Source organism: Eimeria acervulina, genomic scaffold (genome assembly GCF_000499425.1).
Source record: "Eimeria acervulina Houghton genomic scaffold, Eah_scaff4, whole genome shotgun sequence".
NCBI lineage: Eukaryota > Apicomplexa > Conoidasida > Eucoccidiorida > Eimeriidae > Eimeria > Eimeria acervulina.
The window spans coordinates 113,210-136,908 of record NW_013549835.1 but is presented as its reverse complement, the minus strand read 5'-3'; the positions used below and the strand labels follow the sequence as shown (position 1 = coordinate 136,908).

General features: G+C 52.1%; 4 protein-coding genes across 4 annotated transcripts; 3 read left to right on the top strand and 1 right to left on the bottom strand.

Moving 5' to 3' along the window:
- Positions 1-785: 785 nt before the first annotated feature.
- Positions 786-4,337, top strand: EAH_00001320 (phosphatase, putative; the record flags this gene model as incomplete). The annotated part of the gene is made up of 8 exons (XM_013395627.1): positions 786-826; positions 1,274-1,409; positions 1,660-1,742; positions 2,139-2,209; positions 2,470-2,531; positions 2,720-2,812; positions 2,896-4,015; positions 4,243-4,337. 8 exons carry the CDS (start codon positions 786-788, stop codon positions 4,335-4,337), a joined length of 1,701 nt encoding a protein of 566 aa, XP_013251081.1.
- Positions 4,338-6,516: 2,179 nt separating this feature from the next.
- EAH_00001310 (Maf-like protein, putative) lies at positions 6,517-7,620 on the bottom strand (the record flags this gene model as incomplete). The annotated part of the gene is made up of 1 exon (XM_013395626.1): positions 6,517-7,620. The coding sequence occupies one exon, from the start codon at positions 7,618-7,620 to the stop codon at positions 6,517-6,519; it is 1,104 nt and encodes a 367-aa protein (XP_013251080.1).
- An 810-nt stretch (positions 7,621-8,430) lies between these two features.
- Positions 8,431-10,361, top strand: EAH_00001300 (hypothetical protein, conserved; the record flags this gene model as incomplete). The annotated part of the gene is made up of 5 exons (XM_013395625.1): positions 8,431-8,532; positions 8,837-8,975; positions 9,240-9,454; positions 9,882-9,967; positions 10,322-10,361. 5 exons carry the CDS (start codon positions 8,431-8,433, stop codon positions 10,359-10,361), a joined length of 582 nt encoding a protein of 193 aa, XP_013251079.1.
- Positions 10,362-13,825: 3,464 nt separating this feature from the next.
- Positions 13,826-22,791, top strand: EAH_00001290 (coatomer alpha subunit, putative; the record flags this gene model as incomplete). The annotated part of the gene is made up of 20 exons (XM_013395624.1): positions 13,826-13,988; positions 14,586-14,780; positions 15,216-15,570; positions 15,814-16,306; positions 16,445-16,540; positions 16,980-17,198; positions 17,512-17,791; positions 18,024-18,123; positions 18,335-18,449; positions 18,596-18,673; positions 18,983-19,087; positions 19,370-19,761; positions 19,997-20,121; positions 20,360-20,677; positions 20,959-21,204; positions 21,302-21,393; positions 21,580-21,798; positions 22,126-22,267; positions 22,474-22,619; positions 22,759-22,791. 20 exons carry the CDS (start codon positions 13,826-13,828, stop codon positions 22,789-22,791), a joined length of 3,912 nt encoding a protein of 1,303 aa, XP_013251078.1.
- Between the last annotated feature and the right edge of the window lie 908 nt (positions 22,792-23,699).

The window sequence follows — 23,699 nt, the reverse complement described above, 5'->3', positions numbered from 1 at the left end:
GCGCACCGGTGCTGGGGTTCATTGCGTATTCTTCCCTACGGTGGAATGTTCACAGCAAAAAGCGGTACCCAAAGCAGTTAGATGGAGCGTTGGCCTGAACGACCACTGGCCACGCCATTGAGGGGGCTCGTTGCATCGAGACGCGGGTAAGCAACAACAGCGGCAAGTCAAAGCAGCACATCCAGAACCTGCTAGCCTCCTTTACTTCCATCAGTATTTCCTTACATATATATATATATATGTAAGAATTATATATACATGCATATACAAATATTTGCTCAGGGTTGGCCAGGCACACAAGGACATGCGCGGCTAGGGAAGGGACAGAGTAGGTCTTTTTTGAAGTTGGTACCTGTGTATGCACTTATTGCTTTCAGGCTGTTTATTAATGGCCAAGCAAGCGTCCAACAATTGTCTACAGTGTTGGTGCATGCAGCACGAGGGATTTCGTTGTGTTTCCAGCAAGGGTTGCCTTGCAGTACTAGTTGCAGCAGGCTCCGTTGAAACATATGGAAGGCCCTGCTTTCTCCCCATTCCTCTTGAGGGACTCTTTCCTATAGTCTTCGTGCTCGTGACTGTCCCCAGCTAGAACCGAGCACGCTTCACAAACCCGCTCCACAGCGTAAACCCATGAACTATCGCGGCTGGCCTGGCTTGTGCGCCACCTAGAGAGTTAGCCTCGAATAGCAATGCCAGCCGCAGGCAGACAAGTGCATTCAATGGATATCCGAGGACACTGCAACGGAACATAGCGGCTCTAGCAAACCCTTTGCACTTTCGCGAAAATGCAACGACTGACGCAGCTGGCTGCGGGAGACAAGGCTAAGTAAAACCTACGTTTAAGAAATGTTCGGTTGGTGGTCGCCGTTTTCCGTGCCTTTCAATTCGTTCACATTGGCTTTAGCAAGGAAATTAGGCCCTGTAAAGGCTGCGAAAGCCCCAGCAGCCATCGAGCGGGGCGAAGCGCTGCAGCACCGCTAATCCTGTTGCAGGCCAATAGTTAGCTGCTGTGATGAGTTGTGAATCTTTGAATTAATCGCGTATGTTGGGGTTTAGAAGTGCGAGGAGTAAAATGTGTAAGAAGGAAACAACAGGAGATACTAGCAGAGGCTCTCCTGCAGCGGCGCAGCAATAGCACGTGCAGCAGCGGCTACAGCAGCTGCCCGCAGCGCGCCCCAACAGCAGCAGCAGCAGCACCAGAGGCAGGCGGCATCGGGGGCTTTGGGGTTCATGGTTTTCGTCTTGCTTTCTTTATTCGAACGTGACTCTGCAGAACTTGTTATTTCGTGAGAGTTATTCAACTCAGCCCATCACTCAAAGCGCATTCCGAGAAGCACAGCAGCCTATCAAGAGCTGCGCCCCAGCAGCAGGACCCCGCTTGGCCGCGACAGCCGGAGCAGGAGGAAAAAGTGCATGAAAGCTGTAATAAAAAACACTTCTGTGTTCTTTCGACCTACAGCCATCAAATATCTTCTAATTAGGACTCCATATAGCCCACGAGTCTCGTTGCAGCCAGGTACTGCCCCTCACCGCAGCAGCAGTTCATCTTAACTTGGCTCTGAGCGCTGGCTGTGGCTGTGTTCTTTTCTGTCTCTCTGATACGTCCGACTCTCTTCAGCTCTATGTTCTTATTGTTTTTGTCGGCTTTACGTGTCTTAGATGGCCTTTGCTTGCCTTGCGTTTTCTGTGAGCGCTCGTTACCTCTCGGCTCTTGGGGCGCAGTACCCATCACTCCGGTCTGGGTGATTGGGGCATCACGGTGTGTCTGTTTTACTGTTCTTTGTTTTCAGGCTCTACAGATTGCTGCTTGCACCTTCTGCCTCTTGCTGTGAGGCAACAGCCGCTTGTCCTGCGTAGGTCGGTGGCTGGTTGATAAGGGGGTTCTTTTGCGGACAGCTCAAGCGCTCCTCTCAGACGGCTCTTCATCTTTATGTGTACGGTTGCTGCTGCGGCGGCTGAGGGCAGACAAACCCTCTGTGCAATGAAATCTGCGTCTGCCGTCTTTGTAACCCGACCCGTATTTCCGCGGTTGCTGAGAGAAGGCAGCCGTGAACGCTGCGTCGGCCCTTGAGCTTCCTCTGTCTTTCGTCGCCCTTTCGTGCTTTGAGTGTCTGTACACTGCGAGCTGCGCGCGCCAGCGGCAGGCTCCAATTCAACAGCGGACCCACTGTTGCCTCTAAGCCGTACTCTTCTTCTTCAGGACGTTCATGTGAACGCCCACGCCCCCGCTGCAGGCGGCTTTGCGTCCGCTGCAGCGCGAAAGACTGCAGGAACAGCAGGAGAAAGAGTAGAAGCTACATCAACAATCGGACATACAGCAGAGACACGGCAACTCCACCTGCCAATCACAGCAGTGCAGTGAGCCTGGCCTTGTTATTGGAATGCAAACAAACAACATCCAGGAGGAGCAACAGCAGCAACGGCGGCGCCACAGCTGGTGATGGTCGGCGGCTCTGCGCGGCGTCGCAGGTGAAGCGGTGAGGGCTGGAGACAGCCTCAGGGCTGCGTACCCGCAGGAACTCACCAAAGGGGTGAGTGAGACTTTCGCCTTCAGCCACAGGCAGAAGAGCTAGGAAGCCACATGTATGCTGTATGCACAGCCTGCAGACATAAGGCGGCAGCGCACTAATTTGCGCCGACGGCTGGGCTGCACACGAGCCTTGCTGTAGCTGTAGCGGTATTCAAGCTGTGCTACTATTGTTTTGTGTTTTCGGTGCAGCATTCTTCTGACCCCGCCTCCAGCAGCAGCAGCGGCTTAGAGCCGCAGGGCACTCCCCTTTCTGCTCAGCGCAGCATGAAGGAAGGGCGGCCGGTGCCTTCCAGCCCGGCGTTTCATTTCGGCGGCGGCGCAGCGCGCCAGCCAGTGTCCCGGTGTCGCGAACCACCGTGAGACAGCAACAACAGCAACAACAGCAGCAACAGCGGCAACAACTGCAGCAGCAGCAGCACGAGCAGAAGGGCTGGGCATTTTCGACATTTCTCGGCTCTCCCCACTATATTTCAACAATCAAGATGGGTTTTCTTTCGCGAATGCGCCGCGATAAGCGGAGCTGTGATGGCAGCAACAGTTTCTGCTGCAGCAAGAGCGAGGCGGACTCGGAATGCAGCAGCCTGCGTCAAGATGTCTGCGACACCCTGCAGCAGCAGCAGCTGCTGCCGACGCCATCCTATGCGCTTGACCAGTGGTCCTTTCCCTCAAGCCGCAGTGGGCTCCGCAACAGCAACAACAGCAGCAACGGCAGCAGCAACAGCAACAGCAACGCCAACCGCCTCTTCTCTCGCCTTGCTACCCACGGCGCGGCCTTCCCAGCAGAGGCCCCTCGAATGACGGGTCGCTGCATCAGCGGGACAGCTTCACTGTCCCGTCAAGATAATTTACTCGCTGGAGCAGCAGCAGCGGCAACGGTGTCGCCGCATGGGCAGCGGTGCCTTCAGCGCAACCAGAACTCGATCGTGCCCTGCTGTTGCTGCAGCGACAGCAGCACGCACAGCGGCGGCAGCAATGAATTGTGCCGAGCACGCTGGTGCGCGGGTGCATGCTCTTCGGGTCTTCTGCTGCAGCAACAGCAGCAGCAGCCCAAACAGCAACAGACACCGCAGCAACCCCCGGCTGGGATGGTGTTGAATGTGCCGACTTTAATTGAGTCTCGTGGAGTTAAGTGCCTCATCTTGGACGCTCCCACAAATGAAAACCTGCAGGCCTATCTGGCGCAGCTGGTGCAGGTGGGTGTTACTGATCTCGTGCGCACCTGCCCCCCAACATATGACGAAGGCCCTGTGATTGGAGCTGGGATCCGCGTGCACGATTTAACTTTCCCTGATGGGGAAGCTCCACCTGCTGAAGTCATTGCGCGCTGGAGAGCTCTGGCGGCACAGGCACAGGCAGAGGGAGGGGTGCTGGCGGTGCACTGCGTCGCGGGGCTCGGCAGGGGCCCTGTACTTGTGGCGGTTTCCCTGATAGACAGCGGTTTCGAAGCAGAGGAGGCCGTCAACTTCATTCGCTCCCGCAGAAAAGGTGCGTGAGTGACTCAAGTGTGCGTGGAAGCGGCTTGCTTCTTCTACGAATATATTATTAACACATATTAGAGGGGTTACTCGCGAGTGTTTTAGTAGGAAGACAGGCCATGGTGGTGGTAGCTCTAGAGGGCCAGCCGTGGGGAGAGGCAGAATAAAAGGTACGCGTCTCAGTGAGGAGGAGCGGGTAGGGAGTGTTCGTGTTATTGCTTTGGGGTGTTTGTGCAGGGGCTATCAACAGACGGCAACTGGCCTTCCTACACAACTACCGGCGCCACGCCGTGGCGTCCCGTCGGTGCATGCGGAGGTGCAACATTATGTGAGGAGTTCGTTCGTTCTTCGTGGATATGTTGAGGGGGCTGAGAAAGGCATCTGCTGTAGTTGGATATCAGCTGCAACAAAAGAGCCAATAGGTGAACAAGGCTCAGCAGGGAGATAAGAGAGGCAGGCCACAGGCTCGCGAGCTGCATCTCACATGTGGAAAGCAGCAACACGTGAGAGGGAGGACGACGACCTGGCTGGTGTGCCGGTACACCATATGCGGGTGTGAGTGTGTGTGCGTATACCGATTGCGTAAAAACATACCGTAGATGTGGATGTCTTTGCACATGCCGTGAGTGTAACACGTGCATTGTATTAATAAGAAAAAAAGTAGGCAGTATACTTTGATTCGCCCGGTCTTCAGCTGGGTAAACCATGCAAAAGAGGAGGCGTTGAAAGACGCCACCGCGCATAAGCTGCTTTGTCCCTGTTGTATTCGCACATATCCAAAGAGGAGAGAGAGAAGGGGACGTCGACAGTTCTGTGATGGTAGAGGGGGAAATACGTGTATATGCTCGCATATGTATTATCGTGAGATGTATGGGGTTGTTGAATCACGCCCATGCGAAAAAGGGGGGTAGGGTCTGTGTTGGCATTGGGAGGCTCTAGTCCATAAGAGGAGTCGAAGAAGGAAGCCAATAGCAGATGGCGTGCCCTTTTTGAACTACTACAAAGTATAATTGAAATAGGTGCATCTGCCTGCCTGTGTGTTTCAGCATGTGCTGTTTTGCCTGTCTGTACGTGTGTTGCGCTTGAACAACGCGACCAGCCATAGATGCACCTGAGCTAAGAAGTGAAGGGGTATGAATGTATGCAATGTCGGTCTCGGCGACTGCGTCCCTCCCCAGGGTAGAGGGTGGTAGCTTGGAGAGGGTTGATGGAGATGTGGGCGCATTGAGGGCTCGCGGGTGAACGTGACGTTGCAGCGGCTGCCTCTTCAGCAACAGCTGGTTGTGTCGCTACACCTGAGTGTCATGGGGGGATGGATGCGAGGGAGAGTGAAGATGATATCGCGGAGAGAAGTTGCGTAGAGCGGTGATCTGCACGGAACTGACGAGATGCATGTACACGTGGGTCTGATGAAGACTCATAGAAGTACCATCCAGAATGTCAGGGAAATAAGTATAAGGGGGTCAGGGTGTAGGGTGTAGGCACGCGCTCTATTGTTTTCATCCCGCCCCTTTTGTTGACAATACATTTCACTCGCCTCAGCTTGTCCTCCCCCGACTTTGGAAACCTTTTTATTCCAAACGCATTTGAGTGCGTTAAGGTATCCGTAATCGCAGCAGTTCCTCCGTGACTACGAGCACACTATACCAGTGCACCTTTTAGCTGTCTTCGTATTGCAGTAGGTTTGCACTACAGCCAGAGTCTGAAGGCAATTTTCCGCGAGACTTTTCAAATAGATTAGTTGGCCTCTTGATGAGAAGTCTGTCACTAGAACTCGCACTGTCGTTCTGTTTATACGAGCTGGCCACTTCCGTTCCCGCTCGATTTGACTGTACAGCTGTTTCCCCTCAGCGCTTCGTGCTTGCTGATGAACGATCACTAGGACGCTGCAGATGCTCTTTTGGATACGGTTTGAGCTGCGTGGACAATACTTATGACTACCATACGCCAAATCCAGCTTCTGGTGCCGCTCGCGCTCGTCTTGACTCTGTGCGCCTCTCTGGGTGTGACTTCCGAATATTCAACTACTTCTGCCTGCCATCTAAAAAGCTCGTAGACTCGTTGAAATGTAAGGAGCTTAGTGTGTCCTAGTGCAACCAGTTTGGGTAACACCGTTGTGCGGCTTTTCGCAGTTCTTGGACAGAGGAAAAGTCTGCTCATAGGAAGCGCATCGTCAACATGTTATGCACCGGCCCACTGATGAGCAGCAAACGATCTTTCTTACCTTGCAAACAATATCTTAGAAACCGCCAAAGGGAAAAGAGAGCCTTAAATGCCTTATTCCTTCATTATCCAACCCTGCCTGCACCGGCGAGGCGTGCAGAACGCGCTGGTTGAGTGCATAGTGCAAATTAAAGAATACACGAATACGTGTGCTGCCGCTGAAGCGTTTAGTGAAGTCCTGAAACGCCTTCATTGGCACTGTGCTACCGCTGGAACGTTTAGGGAAGGCCTGAAAAGCCTTTTTGGCTCCCCCCGACGGAGAATGTTGTACTTCCAGATACGGAGCATTTAGCGGTTCTCCATTCTTCCAATGAGCAGAGAGAGGTAACTTTCCACTCGAGATAAGGGCACGCCAATGACGTTGTGGGGGCATCCCGAGATGGATTTGAGATATTTGGCCATTTCACCCCTTTCAACTAGAACAGCTCCTGCCGAGTACATTACTTCGCCTTCATCTAGGATGCGTTGCCGGACTTCGTCATTCATTTTGTTGAACTTAACCTCAGACTTAACGCTTAGCATCTCGCGGGTATGAAAATGATAGCCTGAAGGACCCCCTGGATCTAGCAAGATGTCTGCTGCATGAACAACGGTCAAAGGACATGTGCATGGGTTTGGATCGTCTGTGGGCTGCGAACGCTGAAATCGGTTGCAAGCTTTGCATTTGTGGGGAAATTGTTGCTTCGCTGGAACAGGTGCGTTGGGGTTCCACGGAGGGCGTTCCAGTTCGCTGACGAGATCCACTAGAACAAAGCTTGTAGTTACAACTATGGGCTCATCTGAGTCAGAGTAGCTCTTCAGAAAGCGTGCAGCTTCTTCCTTGTCCTTAGGCTTGAACCGCACGCGTCCGCCGAACTCTATACCTGTATCCACCGCCACCAGCACAGGCGCCCGGCCGTCCGCTGCCTCCACTGCCATACAAGACTTCGAAAAAGACGCCAGCTGTGCGACCGCTGCGGCGGCTCGTCCGTTTCTCCGCGCCACGGCTTCTGCTCTTTGCAACAGAGGCAGCCGCTCCGCCGCTGGGATGTTCAGCATTTGGTTCTGCAGCCGCAGCTGCTGCAGATGCTGCGTGTCCGGCACTCGAAGCGCATGCACAGCCGCGTCGGCCTTCATATGAGCTATGAGTAATGTGCGGGAATCTACACCCAGTTGAGGGTGCTTTACCTCCAGCCATTCTTGAACGTCGTCCTCATCGAACGGGGCCGAAAAAGCCCCGAAGGGAATGGCGGCTCTTGCGAACAGTTCCCTTCGAAACAGGCTGGAAGTCGCCAGTAGCAGACTGCAATCCTTAATCGCCATTTCCTGCACCTTCGGAAAGTCTGTGGGCTGCGGAAACTTGTAAACATACCCGGGTGTGGGATCATTATCCTCGTCTTTGTTGCCCCCCATTCTGAAATAGATAAAGGCTCGGCCTTAAATCCAACGCTCAAATTAGAAAGTAGGCTAATGAGGAAATCACCACACTGTAAGGACGGAGAAGATCAATACGTTCTGCTCTAAGTCTGCTCTATGGCGTGGCCGTCTGCCTGCACGCCTTGAGGTTGGGGCGCCATAGATTAGAGAGGAAGTTGAAGCCAATGAGCCAAAAGTCTTCCAGTTTAAAATGATAAAGAGATCTATCATGGAACATTTCAGAAATACCAACTGCTCATGTCGCAGCTTCCTTTGCAGCGCGTTGCCAGACAGAGACTGATTGGGTCCCTCTCTGTATGGGTCCTCCTTCCCTTGACAGACGACGGCGAAATACTGAAGCCTGTTTTCACCCGCTTTGCTCGAATTAATGCTGATGTCATAATATCAGTTGCTGAAATACATTGTCTAACCCTTACCAAAGTGCATTAAGACTACCTTAAAGAGTCAACAAATATACTAGATCTCAGGTTGGGGGCCCCGCCTCCACAGCGAGGCTCCAGGTCAAGGTGGGCCAGTCTAGCAGATGCTTTTTTAGTGTCCGTTTTTTTGTTCTTTTTGCGTCGTTCAACGGGCTCACACGTACGGAGCTTCACAGCAGGCCAAAGCCGTTATCCTCACAGCATGGAGGACGCTGAAACTTCTGTGCCCTTCTCTGACTCTAAAGGGCACAAAAACGTCCTATGAGAGAATCAGAATCGCTATGACGCAACCATCTTCCATATACGGAGTATAAAACTCTAGGGCTGCACCCTTTAAGATCGAAATTGAACTGCTGTCCGCTTCAAAATGGCAAAGGCAAGGGAGGAGAAACAGATGCGGAAAGTAGTTGAAAAGAACCTCAACAAAAAGAAAGACCACACTGTAGAACATGAGGGGAGAAAACGCATGGTTAGTTGTGGGCAAAAGGCCCGGAGCTTGCGGCGGCTGCTGGAGCACCGGAAGGATGTGAGTTCCTCCAATGCTCTACTAGTATATGCGTTCTTTGGCGAATATAAATGTATATATATGTAGATATGTATATATATATTCATATTCTTATCCATTAACATGTGTATATCTCTGTATATCACCTATTTATCTATGTATACATTACATATGATATGTACATATGCATCTAGATGAATACATCTGTGTGCATCTTCGCCGTGCTCGTTTGGGCGGCCTTCTCCCGGTGTTTATTCTTATTCTGCAGCTGCCAGAAGACGTACAGGCGCGGATGCTCGCGGATGCGGAGGCTCTGGAGCAGCGGCACCGGCAGCGGGTGAAGGATTTGAAACGACAAAAGTTCATAAAGGCCAAGAAGACTCTCTATTCTAAGCTCAAGTTTTATGGTATGCATCATTGTGATGGTTGTCAGCGGTGCAGTGGGTGCGCCACATAGTTGAATGGCAAGTGGTATTCTTTCTGCGTTGCAGCAAGTGTCACATGCTTGCTTCTCCATCCCAGCTCATCGAAAGCAAAGCCGCTGTTGCGCAGCGTGCGCAGTCTGTCTCTCGAAGATTTATCTACGGTGTACATAAATGCTTACACAACTCCACCTGCATCGGCTCATTAGGGCTTTTTGCATCCCGCTCCTCCCTGTCCTTCCTGTGCAGAGTTGAAAAAGGTGCAACGCCGATTGCAGCAAACGCGGAAGGAGCTACTCGAGTTGATGTCACAACAACAGGAAAACATGGATTCTGCTTCTGCCGCTGCTGGCAATGGCTCGGTGTCATCTGCTGCAGCAGGAAATGGGGAGGCTCTAGGGGAGCGCATAGCGGAGGCTCAACGAAAGTTGCGGCTTCACTTGGACGACTTAAACTATATACGCGTAAGTCTAGGAGACCGTGGGTTATATTAGAACGTCAGTTAGGCTTTTTTTGCACCCATGGAGCAACAATAACAGCAGCAGCAACAGCAGCAGCGCTAGGCTGTTTGCTGGCTTTTGGTGGGCCGTCCGGGGATTTGTTAGGATAGCCCGTTTGCCTCTACGAAATCTCGCTTCTGGGGTTTTGCTTGGAACGCAACATGCAGCTGTACCCGGCGGATGAGCCTTACATCGCTCTCTTTCCCGGTGCGTCTCGTAAACACTAGCTACACACCTTTGCAACTCTCTACTCGTGACTTACTGCTTGATGTTTGTACGGTCGTTCTCCTTCGGTGCCCCTTCCACTCTCCTCGTCGAAGTACGAAACACAAGCCACAACTCGGGTATAGCTCGCAGCACCACATTTAGATATTCGCTGTCTTCATGGCAGTCTGTCTTGGTTATGTTGCTGCAGCACAAGACACAGAAGAAAGCCAGAAAAAGCGGCAGGCTATGCGCCTTCGCATTCTCCAGCTGGTCAGCGATCATGGTGGCCTAGCTGCTTCACAGCTACACAAAGGATCAAACACCCTGAAACGGAACAACTCTCCTGTTGTTGTTTTTGTCCTTGTTATTGGTGGTGTTGGCCTTGCTGTCGTTGGCCGTGCGTTGTTGTTCGTTATGTTGTTCGTTCTGTTGTTTGTTTGCTGTTCATTTTGATAATTGTTTTTTCCCCGTTTGCTTTCGTTTTTTTGTCGTTTTGTTGTTTTGTGTTTGTTTTTCTGATGCTGGTATCTTTTGCTGCTGACGTTCCGTAGCATTTATTGTAGGCCTTGAGGCTGGAACACTGGAGGCCAAGTGCTACGCTGCACTGGCGTTTGTGATTCACAGCTTTGCCCAAATCCCTTGCCGGGCGATGTGTGCGATGTAATTGTCTCAGCTGATAGACAGCAGGAAAGGCAACGAAGCAAATAATGATGAGGACGGAGGTATGCAGCAGAGTGCTTGCATCTTCACCTGTGTCCAAACTGCTCTTTTAAATCCATATATACTCAGTTTGCATCACTCTTTGTCTGCCTCTCTGTATCTCTCTATCTTTATTTCTTTATTTGTTTGCCTTCCCGCATTTCTGTGTACTGCTGCATCTGCGTGTTCGCCCCTTCGCCACTTCATTGTTGTCTGTTGTCAGGGATCCCCGAGTGTCCCTGCATTTTTTGTTCCTGGTCGTCTTTGTGTTAATAGCGCTTGCTATCCTGTTCTTCTAAAGGCATGGTGCCGCCTTCTCTGCCATGGGGGCTGTGAGGATCTGCCGTGTTTGTCCATTCACATGATAACCCCATTATGTCAATGCAACTGCGATAATAGTGGGGAGCTAAGTTTCGTGTAGCATCATTTCTTACTAAGGCATTAACCTCCATTTCATTTGCTGTTAGGATGCTGTGACCGGGGGAGAATTCAGGCATCCCTAACTTTGAGTTCCACCACTACAATACTTTACTATGTAAATCTATATATTAGTGTCACGAGCTCGAATCTAGATTCGTGTGTGTCTTGATGCGACTAGGAGGAGATGACATGTTTGTGGATGCGCCAGAAGCGGCGGAGGACCCAGCTGCTGCTGGTGCAGATCCGTTCGAGGAAGCCCATACCCTTTCTGACGAGGAAAGTGAACAAACAGGAAATAAAACAGAACAAAGACGTGGAAATAATAAACCGCATGCAAAACACACGGCCGGGCCCCGCGACAGCAGGCAACCTGGAAAGGGGGCGGCTGCAACACTGCAAAAGAAAGGGGCTGAGCGCGAGAGTGGTGGCATGAAGCCTTTGCACAGCACGCACAACAGCAGAGGCAACGGCAACAGCAGCTGGAACAAGAGCCACTCGTCTGGACCGAAGCAGTTTCCCCCAGACAAAAGTTGCAAGCAACACAACGCACCTAGAGATACGGGGCGCAGCAATGGGACCCAACATCCAACACAAAAGCAACCGCAGCATAAGACCCCAAGAGATTCGTCAGCTGCTGCCAAGGACACAAAAAACCAGCCAACACGAATTGGGCTGTCCAAACACAAGGCGGCAAACCAACACCTCATTTTCAATTCAGACGAAGAGTAGTTACTTGCGGTTGGGACGTATCAGGGACTTATTCTATTAAAGTTGTGTGCAGGACGAACTCAGAATGGTTGCATGACTGCGTGAATTATTTGTTGGCCTACGCGCTCATTTCGCTGTTTTCTGTATTGGAAATATTCTCATTATCGGTCGTGCCATGAAGCTCTGCATTTACAGCTTTTACTTGTACATTTTTTTTTGGGCTAGAAAGCCGCTCGGCTTTTTTCTACAATAGGTGCTCGAAAGGGTTCGGCATATGAATCCTTCTCTACAATAACCTCTAGGATTAGCGAGAACGGCTGCATCTGAAAGCAGCTCATGTTGCCTGCGTTTGAACAACTTTGCTGCAGTGAAGGACGGGTGAGAACTTCGAACCTGCAGGAGACACTGCTGCGGTGGTTCGTGCTGCGTTCAGTACCTTAAGCCATATGCTCAGATGAATCCTAGGAAACGTTCGCTTTTTCACACGGCTCATGGTTTCATTTGGCTTGCAATATGCTATGAATAGAATGGACTAATGAGCATTTGTAGTCATGGTGTTCTTCACAACAGGTCACTTTACTGTCAAGTGGGCTGCCCCTGCCCAATGCTAACTCTATATCCTTACGTCGCAGACACATGAACTCACACTGAACACTTTATGTATCTACGCATGATGGTCTCTGTAAAGGGTTCCGTCAGGCATGGATGGATGCCTCGTAACTTGTGCACGTTCGCTACTGGAGCCCAAGTGTGCGTTGGGCAATTGTTTAACCCGTTTGTGCATCCATTGATTGCTTGTATCCCTGCCGTGCCTCGTGCCAGACGTTGCAGCAGCCCATGCTGCACCTCAGCGCCCCCTCATCCTCTAAACTATTCTCCTCTTTGCTCAGGACACCTGCCACAGGCAGCGACGCCATGTGCTTTTGGGGGCGTCATTCCTAACTTTTTGGTTCCCTTGCAGCCTTTGCCAATTAGGGGCCAAGGCAGAAAACTCCCGCTGAAGTCACACTGTTCGTCTACTTAGTTGGGTCCTGCAACTCGGCTTTTCAGCTTGGATGCTTGGCACACAGCTGAAAATACCTTACTTGTTGCAGTGAAATACTACTTCTTCCCTCTGCAATGCCGTCAGACTGACTATCTTTGTTCAACTGACGGTGCTTTGGCTTGGGCTTCAAGTCTGGAGTGTCTTCTGTCGAAAGCTGGCACGTGTTTCTCCTACTACGTTCATGACTGGCCACCGAGGGTCAAGCCAATGTTTAACTATTGTCCGCAGCGCTAATGTATACATCAAAGGGCGCTTCGCTACAGCAGTGCGTGTGGTTACCTGACATCACTGGTTGCATCACGCAGTGTTGCAACGCATGACAGGCCGCCACCTCTCCTCAAAGGTACCTGGTGCTTACACACTGTGCGCAGGACGCCTGGATACCGGAGGAGAGGATAAAACTACTTTTTGAGGACTACTCCGAAGTCTGCATTGCAGATCGCTAGGGCCCTTGGCTACGCTTAAGGACCCTCGCTACGGAACTGCAATGCCTACTAGTCTTGACAGTATTTGACTCCGCTGCTCCATATGGTGCTTCTATGCGTTGAAGTCGCACACCAGGTGCTGCACGGTCAAGTGCTATGCCTTCTGGCGTCCTCCACTACTCTGCCATCCCCCTCGTTCACGTCTAGCATGCTCCTAAGGAGGCAGTCTGGTGCTTCACCACATCAAATATGAGTGAAAATGCAGTAATAGGGGCTTTCCATACGATCATCTTGACCGGTAGCCGCTCTTACAGCAAGCGGACTGCTACTTCGACTCGGCGCCGACAGCGTCGTAAGTGCAGGCTCTACTGAAACATAAAATATGACCTCACTAAAAAGGGCAGGCAATAATTTAAACTGGAGTGTTAAAGTGGGGCGCGATATATCAAGTAACTTTGGACTGAACTTCTCTTCCAAGCGCGTTGCCGCGCTATGCACACGGGCTCGTCCAGCCCCAAACACTGCCACCTGTGTCTTGTTCGTATTAGGCACAGCCATGTTGCTATATATTTAAGTAGTTGAGTTCGTTTCTGCTTCAACTTATGTTTCTTTTGTTCCATTTGACTTTTCCTCTGAGTTCCAGGCCTATTGCACTGCCCGCCACTACTACTTCGCCCCTCCTATGCCCTTCTCTCGGCCCTGTTTCCGCGTGTGCTGAGCATGATATCTAGCTATCGTTTGTCTCAGCTGCATCATCTGTGAAGGTCCTCTTATGTGTCTCTTTCTCTGCACTGTCCCCTCTCGACGGCCTCCCGCCTCCCACTTCCGACAATGGCGTGCATGCTCATGAAGTGTGAGACGAAAAGCAGCCGGGTGAAAGGCGTCGCCTTCCACCCGACCCTTCAGTGGTGCCTCACGGCGCTGCACAATGGGGCTATTCAGCTGTGGGACTACCGCGTGGGCTCCTTGGTGGACCGCTTCGAGGAACACGAAGGTACGCAGCGCGTAAGCGCCAGCAACAAACCGAAACCACGCACCACAGAGCTGCATGAGCATTTATACCTCCCTCGGCTGTAGAAACAAACAGAAGTAGTCGAATGTATTGCCAGCGTGTTGCGAGAGAAGCACATACAGTCGCAGTGGCAGTCGAAACCCCACGTATCTTGCGAAAGTCTGTTGAAATATGATGCCACTGAAATGACAAGTGCTGCTCTGCGTGATATGCTCGAAGACAAAGTCCCCCTGTTGGACTTTCCAGTCTTTAAGAGCCGCCCGCGTCCACAGCTCAGCGCAACAGGCACCGCTGTGCCTATTCACTAAGGCATTTGGTCCATGTGCACTTGTGGCCCTGTGTCGTGTGGCAGTATTTGTTGGTTCTTTGGGTGTATTGTGCGCTACTTATGACTGTACACGCTTTCCGGTTCTTCTACGCCCGCCTGTACTGTGGCCCCTTGAGAGCGCGCCTATGGTCCGCTCCCCCAATAGCTTCTTGAGAGTAGTTACAGAGTAGGTTAAGTAGGCCAGAGTGGTGATGCTGCTTTACCTCGTTTCTCTGTAGTGTGCATCCTGCGTCACCTCATGTTGGTTTCAGGGCCTGTCCGCGGCGTCGATTTCCATTCTTCTCAGCCTCTCTTTGTGAGCGGAGGCGATGACTACCAAATAAAACTGTGGAATTTGGTACAGCGCAAGTGTATATACACCTTCACTGGCCATTTAGACTATATCCGCACTACATTCTTCCATGATGTTTACCCTTGGATTCTGTCCGCCTCGGACGATCAAACCGGTGCGTCGCTCCCTTGGATATTTAGCACATTCCGCATGGCGTATGATCCCCGAAGAAGAGTGTTTGTTCGTAGGCGAAGTGTAGGCTCATGGAGTTTTACGCAGGAAATCCAGTCTCAATGAACCACACAGCGTTGCAGTGTTTCTGTCTAAATGTACTAGCATCAACCGATCATGTCAACTTGTGCTCGCCACTCCTTTCTGTCTCTTGCGTTCGTATGGGCGTGCACTTGTCTACGCTTTTGAGTGCTTGCCCCGCGATGTGGACGTGCTCTCCGTCCTACTCTAGTGCTTCTTCATCGTGAGACAGGAGCGCGCAGGGGCAATTGTATTTGGAGTGATCTTGGGGCACGTCTGTGTGAGCCTTGCGCCCGTGTTCCTGACATGCTGGCAAGAAATGCGATCTGGTCTTTGTGCTCTACGCTGTTGCTCTCAGTGCGGATATGGAACTGGCAGTCGCGCGTGTGCTTGGCTGTCTTGACGGGGCACACGCACTACGTCATGTGCGCTCGTTTCCACCCAACAGAAGACCTGGTAGTTTCTGCCTCTCTCGACCAGACGCTGCGGCTGTGGGATACGTCAGGGCTTCGAGAGCGCTCCGGAGGGGTTGCGGGGGCTGTGGGGCGCAGCGGCAGCAGAAGCAGCGCTCACGGAGATATATTTGCTGCTACAGATGCCATTTGCAAGCTCGTTCTGGAGGGCCATGAGAGGGGTGCCAACTGGGCTACCTTCCACCCCTCCATGCCGCTCATCGCTTCGGCAGCTGACGACAAACTGATTAAACTGTGGCGGTAGGTTTAGGGAGATAGACAGAAGAGTGAGAAAAAAAGCGAGCAGATGGGGAATGTCAAGGGGGAGAGGGCGCATTGTTCGGGGTTGCGTTGCCTGTGTGCCATTCCCTTTTTGATCATTGTTTGGGGGAGATGCACTGTCTACTCGACGCCTACAAGCAGTTGCAATGCTGCCGTTTAGCCTAGTGGCCTGGCGTTTGGTGGACTATACTGCCCGGTTTGGGCTCTTGGATGCATCTTCAGGTACAACTCGGTGAAGGCCTGGGAGGTGGATACGCTGCGTGGGCACAGCAATAACGTGTCCTGTTTGGTTTTCCATCCGCATCGCGACTTACTTATTTCAGACTCTGAAGACAGAACCATAAGAGTATGGGACGTATCTCGGCGCACCTGCCTCCATACGTTTAGGCGAGACATGGACCGTTTCTGGGTGTTGGCTGCGCACCCAACTTCCGGAGCCATCGCTGCAGGGCACGACGGAGGGATGGTGGTTTTCAAGCTGACAACTGAGAGACCACCCTCTTGCATGTGGACGGGGCATGAGCTTCTGTACGTAGCTGAGCGGAGACTCTGCTGGATAGACACCGCGGCGCTGCTACACCAACCGCAACAGCAACAGCAGCTCGAGGTCATGCTCACAGAAGTTAGGAGGCCGCCGAACGCCCTTGCTAATGGCCCCAAGCAGCTCCTCGTGAACCCGCTCAACACGGGAGAAGTGAACGCCGTCGTAGTGTATGTACGTCGTCGCCGGTCTCTCTCGAGTCGTCGTTGTATATTCGAGTCCATATACAAATCACTGTAACTAGGGATATCACCCATCTGCGGAGTGAATGCCTTGCTGCTTTGTGGGTTGGCTGTCTCTTGGCTGCTGCAGACAGAGGGCGATAGCCTTTCCTACGATTTCCTTTGTGGGCCTCGTACAGACGTCCGGGGCCCCCCCGCAGCCGGTTGTCTATCACAAGTTGCACAAGTGAGCCGCCAGGGAACCCCGTTTGTCGCGTTAAGATTTGACAAGAAGCAACATGAATTTGATCGCTTACTTGTGAAATGAGGGGCTGCTTACGAATAAGAATTCGGGACGTGTGTGGTTCCTGTTTGTATGTAGTGCGATTCCGGGAAAGCGGGCGTGAAGCCCAGCCCGGCTTGCGCACATCTACTCGCCAGTCTCTAAGCATCAGTAAAGCTGTTCGTTTTGCGTTTGGTTCTGCTGTTGCGCGTGTGATGTATATTTGGAGTGGGCGTCGCTTTTGTGTATGCGCACCGTTTGTGGCTTGTGCCGGCTTCGGATGCTGCGCATTCGCCTCTCTCCGGCGCTTCCTTCGTAGCGTATCATGCACTTCATGCGGTATTCGGCCTAGAAATGGTTAGGGAGTCAGGCTCCTAGTGGAGGTTGGGTTTGCGCTTCTTAGGGGACGGGCTTGTCGTTCGCCTTCATCGCTCGTAACAAGTTGGCCATCCTGGAGAGCGCTCCCAACGGCAGCTGCCTTCGGGTTCTGACGGCTCCTTCAGCGTCTTCTCACGCAGCGCATGCCACGGCAGACGCCGGCCGCATTGAACCCTTGCCGATCACCACCGATAGGATCTTCTTTGCTGGACCGAACAGACTCATCCTTCTGGGTGAGGACAAGGTAAGAGAGGCAGGGAGGCAGCCACGGCTAAGCGGTGCAGGCCTTCTTGCAACCAGGCGGGCTGCGGGCGAGCACGTGCGAAAAAGAGCCACATGGGTTCGCTCTTGTTATTGCACTTCAACTACGCGGTGGATGACTAGAGCAACAGCTGCTGCTGCTCCTACTGGCTGCACTTTTTGCTGCAGCAGAGGCTGTGCCGCGCACGCCGCCTTGTTGCTGCTTGTTGCTTTTCTTGAGCTGTCAACTCAACTACGGCAGCTGATCCATGGTGGTGATTCCCTCTGGGTTCTATCCTGTCATTGGCGCATTGCAGATGTACCTTTATGACATCCCGGCTCGTCGTCTGTCTCCCCCGTTAGCGCTGAACATTGGGGGTCCTGTGAGGACCGTGACGTGGGCGCCTGACATGCAACATTTGGCGCTGACGTCAAAACATTCTGTAGTATTGTTGCGCGCAAACTTTGCGGCCCTGTCTGCCTTGCCAATTGGAGCCACAGAAAAGGGAGTGGAGGCTCCCGAACCAGCCTTTAAGATCCTAGCCTCCCTCCACGAGAACATTCGTGTTAAAGGGGGAGTTTGGGACCCCGAGTTTGGTCAGCCAGCACACGGTGCAACTCTACCCCTATAACGTCGCGAGACTGAAAAACAGCCCTTTTGCTGTAACCTCAGACGTTCCCCCATGGGCAGGCTTTGCTTGCTTGGTTGCCTTCTGGTGCCCTGTTTCCCTTTATTGCGATTTGAGTGCAGGGTGAAATGAAGTGACTCAATTTCTACGGATGGCGTGCTGCTGCGTGTGTGCGGTCTGTGGTGTTTGGCTCGGCGCAGGAGGTTTCATTTACTCTACTCTGTCCCACGTGAAGTTCTGTATGACCAACGGAGACAGGGGCATCGTATATAGCCTGTCGGAGTCCATATATATAGTTTCGTGAGCCAGGCTTTTCCACTGTTCCTTGCCCCTGCCAGTCGGTATTCTGGGAACGACATACGCTTTCTGGACACGGGAGACAATGAGCCACTGAGACCTTGTCACCAGCACGATTTCGTATTGACCAGAACAGGAATGGCATGCAATGCTGCGACCTCAAGATGACGGCTCAGGTGTTTGGTTTTCTTGTGCGTCGGCGCTGTGGTTGCAGGGTGGTGCAGCAGCAGCTTCTATACTTAGACCGACGCGCACAACTGCATTGCAGAGCGTTGGCGTGCAATGACTATCTGTTTAGAGTGGCGTTAAGCCGCCGAGACTACATGAGGGTGAGGAGGGGCTCAGGAAGCGGCGTTTGCATGCTTTTGCGACTCTCATGTCTCTTTCATGTTCATCTTGGCGGCATCGATCGGAAGAATAGGGCTTTGGTTCCAGAACAACCCTTGGACGTTATGTCTTCTCCGTATCGCCTCAGGTTGCCCTCCTTGTCCGTTATGGCAACCTCTGTGGTAATGCACTCATCGGCTACTTGAAGGAGAAAGGATACTCTGAAGTGAGCACGCATTGGTACCGCGGATATTGCTGTGATTCTCTTGTTGGTGCTGCTGCTGTTGCCGTGGCTATCTTGTTGCTTTCGTGTATCTCACTGCTGTCCTCATTGGTGCGGCACTGCTCTCTTCCATTCTGTGGACAGTGCTGCTTTGCGTGCTCTGGCACTTGATCCTGCTGTCGCAGCTGTCTGGTGTGGCTGCTGCTATGAATGCTGCTTTTCTGGACTTTCGTCCCCGGGTGCGGTGAATGCTGCTTTAGTGGCCTTTTAGTGAATGCCTGTATTGTTTCCCTCGTGTTCGGGTGGGCGCAGATCGCTCTCGAGTTTCTGTCTGACTGCAAGTCGAAGTTTTTGATGTCTTTGGAGGTTGGTCGGATGGATGAGGCATTTGAAGCCGCTAAAGCTTTGAATGACAAGGTGAATTCTCCCCTTTCCATTGCCATAAACCTCCCTCTTTGCTCCGTGCGCGCGCACATTCAGGGATTTCAGTGCTTTCCGTTCGCTGTGACTTGTGGGCTTTTGTGGTGCTCCTGATACGCTGCACTACATACGTTCACAACTGCATCATTGGTTTGCGTGTTTGCACAACGTTGATGATCTCGACTCGCATGCCCTCTCCCAGTCTAACCCTCTGCACCCTTGTTTCGCGGAAATGCGCATGCGGAGCCAATACGTGACTTTGATCTGCTTTGGGTTTAGGCTGGATGGCGGCTGCTGGCGGATGCAGCAATGCAAGAGGGGCACTTCGGGCTTGCGGAAATTTGCCTCCAGAAGCTTAAGGCGTTTGAAAAGCTGTCGTTTTTGTATTTGCTTCTCGGGGATCGCGCCAAACTAAAGAAGATGTTGCATGTGTCCAAGTTGCTGCGGGAGCCACTGTTACGGCAGCACCAAGCCTTGCTGCTGGGAGACGCAGAAGAGCGAGTAGATGTTTTCATGGAAGCGCAGCATCCAGGGCTAGCATATCTTTGCGCGAAAGTGCACGGCCTGCAGGAGCTGGCTGAACAACTGAGGGGTTCCGTAGATGAGAAGGACGTTGAGGAGTTCCTACCCAAGACACCCGTAGCGCTCTTTCCCCCCTTACCCCTCATGAGGTGAGCTGCAAAGATCACGGGGACGCCAATGTTCTTTTTGTGAATGCGTGAAAGATCTTTATTCACGCGTGCATTTCCAGTTTGTTTATGCGTCCGTGTGAATGCTGCTATTTTTGCCTGCAAAGGCGTACGCGCCTACCGGCGAAGTGTAGGGTAGGTGTTGAACCGAGTCTAATTTGGCTTCCTAAGGGGCAGGTTCTCTCTAGGATATGCACCTTGCTTGTGTTGTTTACAGATTTGGGCCGGGAGAGGCTGCCACGTGGAAGCCTGCAGTTTCAGGAGAATTGTCTCCTTTTGCTGCCGCACTGCGTGCTGTTGATGAAATGGATCCTGAGACGGCTCAACTGATGCTGCACAAGGGTAAATTCTACTTTCTTGGAATCGTTTGCCGTATCCACCAACAGGCTCGGCTCTGTGGTCGATACTGCTAGAACTTCCATCTACAAGCAGCTCTGTTGCTTGTAGGTGGAAACTAGGGAGTGGCGAGTGAAAACAATGCATTTGAGGTTTGCCAGAGGAACAGCGTGCATTGTGAAGAGCCTCAGACATGCAAAACAGGTAACTGGTGCATGGTATGTTTTCGCCGTGGCCTGCGCAGGCATGGATAGGAATGAGACGGACATGATACCTGCAGGAAGGGCCGCTGGGACGGCAGGGGATTGGGGGGAGGCCGCGGGGGTTGGCAGCGATGAACTGGAAGACTTTGCTTCTGTTGGCGCAGCGGCAGAAGGGGAATGGAAGGACGCGATTGATATCGGGGTAGATGATGAGCCAGCTGTTTCCGGTGCTGGCGGAGCGGGGAATTTCCATGGGATCCTCAACGGGAAAGCAGGGGAGCTTCATGCAGATACACCTGGAACGGATCCCACAGCCGCTTGGAGGCAGAAAGCCATTCCATCGGATCTTGTTGTAGCAGGTAGTGCTCTCACAAAAGCATGGTTGATTGTCTGGCCTGCTTGCAAGCTTGATTCCTGTTCCTGTCGTATTGGTTGGCTTACAGTGTTCCAGAGGAATTGATCTTGGTTTGTTTGCTAGCCTAATTTGTGTGTAAATTTCCCCCTGTTACTGTCTACCATTGAGGTTTATCAAGCGACTATTTTTGTTGCAACAATCTCTACAAGCAGGTCAAAGGCATTCTGCGTAGATATCGGGTTACACATCGACGGCGGGGTTTTTCCGCTTACGGTTCGACTGCAGGAGACTTCACGGGAGCCATCCAGATGCTGAGGCGTCGTCTTGGCCTTCTGCGTGTTGCTCCATTTGAGGCTGTGTTCCAAAAGATCTACGAAGCTAGCTGGATTCAGCTGAAGGGTCACTCCTTTGCTCCGCCCCTGCATCTCCCCTTTACACGAGGGCAACCCTTCAAGACGGCAGCGCCCCCCCGCTTGATTAACAGTGCTTATATGCTTTCGCAAGTCAGAGAGGCCCACAAACTGGTTACTGGTACGTCCACATGCTTCGTATCCGTTCCCGGTGTAAGCTCGTCAATGGAGCCGTACTCGTTCGTATCTATAGAAACCCTTTACTTGTCGGCGTGTAGGGGGCAAGTTCGCCGAGGCTCTCGCTGCATTTCGAAAGGCCCTCATTACCCTTGCACTAGCAGTGGCGGAAAATCAAGAAGAGGAGCAACAGGTGAACAATACAGTATTTAATCATTACTGGATATACTCGTGCTAACCGCCCTTCATGCAGTCGAGGCTAGGTAGTCGCCAATGCCGTTCTCGCATCGTTGCGCGCTTTGCCTGTTTTTCATAGTCTCCCATTCCATCCGCGACGTGTGCTAAATTTACGTCTTTCTGTCTGCTGCTGCCGGTTCAGTTACTAGAGATGGTGGACATCTGTAGGACGTACATTACCGGCATGAAACTGGAGACAGAACGTCTGGCCCTGGCGGAATCTGACGCACAGCGCAGTATGCCAACCTTTTGCATATCCTGCACAAATATATCTGACGCTGATGTTGACTTTTGCATTGAGAGTTGTTCTAAATCTACGTGCGCCGACAGATGCATGGATGTCCGTGCCTCCCCTGCTTTGGTAAGCAAGGAATCAACGTCCCGGGATCGTCCATATGCTTGTGGCATATGCCTTGGAGTTTCGCATTCTGTTACATGCAGACCTAGAGCTCGTCGCGTATTTTAGCTGCTGCCGCTTGCAACCGTCACACTCCTTCCTCGTCCTCCGTAGAGCGATGAGTGTAGCATGGAAAGCGCAGAATTTCATCACTGCTGCATCCGTACGTCCGCACCCTCCATTAGGACACGTGCCTCTTGATTTCGGGACCACAGGGAGTACATAATCGCGGGTTTTGCCTCCGTTCTTGTTGAATGCGTAGTGTGATTTTGGAGGTTGCTTTTTTTGCAGTTTGCTCGCCGACTGCTTTCGGGAACGTACTCGGATTTAAAAGGCGCACCAGAAGAGCTGGCAAAGGCAAAGAAAGTCCTGCTGCTTTGCGAGCAGAAAGGAACCGACGCCATTAACATAAATTATGAACCTGGAGAAGCAGGTGAGCATAAGGAACTATGCACAAGAATTCGCTGCAAAACAACCGCAGAGCGGGCAACCATCCGGTGCCGCCCATCAAAACGTTTACGTCGTATATGAGAAATCCCGGTTGACATGGATGTTGATACCACCTGCGCAGTGCAAAGGGGTGATTGAATACAGGAGAAGCAGGGAGCTTGGCACTTCTTTTGTTTGCTGTTTGCACAGAAAATATGTTGCTCTGCACGTCAACGCTGACGCGGCTGAACCCCGGCACCCCTGTCGTTCGCTGCGGTTTCTGCGGGGCAGTTGCCCAGCAACGTCTGCAAGGAGGGTTGTGTAGAGTTTGCGAGGTTTCGGAGCTTGGCGCCAGAGTGAGCTACCCATGGTCTTGCATCACTGTACCTTTGCTGGATGTTTCTTCGTGAATTAGTTGATCCATTCTGTAGAGATGCAGGCTTGTGAGAATGATTGTCTTTTTTCCCTACTGTGTGCGGCTACTGCTGCTCGCAGGTGGTTGGCATTCAGTTCCTCCCGATTGTCTGAGTTGCATGGTAGCTAGCTGCGCCTCGTCAGGAGAGGCAAGAGCCTTTCCATTCTCCACGGCAACAGAGCGGTTGTGGTGGTTGTGTTTGGAGCAATTCATCACTAGTGCCGAGTCTAGTCAGACATTACTATGCAATGTTCGAACGGGATACAGCTTTAAATTCAGATCTCCACTATAGAACTGCCATTTCTTTTTAAGGCACTTACGCAATTAAGCGGTGACAAAATGAACACATCCTGTGAGTAAACATGGGAGATGCGTGGTACTTTCGCTTTGAAGATGAAGGAAAACAAACATGGCGCAGTAGAGCATGCGGCACACTGCAGCGTAGAGTAGTTGGTTGGTATGTAGGTATTGAGCTCTTTGCAGAACTTTTGTGTCTTAGTCACCGAGCAGGGCAAATAGATGCGCTTGCTTCGCTTCTGCTATGAGCACGCTTGCGTCTGACATCTCATCTAGTCTGCCCGGTCGCACTGTGCACCGGAGCCTGGAGTTGCAGAGTCGGACTGCGACGTGTTAACTGTTGCACGTAAGTGTACAGGGAACTCGAAATTGACGACGTTTCAGTAAATGCTTCTGTTTGACTACAGACGCACTCCACCATATGCTTCCTCAGTGTTCTCCGTGCTTCGTTGTCCGCTGGCTTCGCGCGGGCTGCATTGACACGGGAGCTGAATTCAAGAGTTCGGCCCCCCTACACGTAACAGCAGGGTCAGCAGCCTCTGCTGCATGCATTGGCAGTACAAAGTGACGGAAACGGCCATAGAGTCACTCACGGACCTCCGCAAGAATCATACCTAGTGCGTAGAGCACGCAACCATAGAGCTATCTACGACCTGAGCCTTAATTGCCTGACGCTGAGTACAGTTCGCGCTAAAAACGTCCAATGGAACTTAGCTGCAGCGGC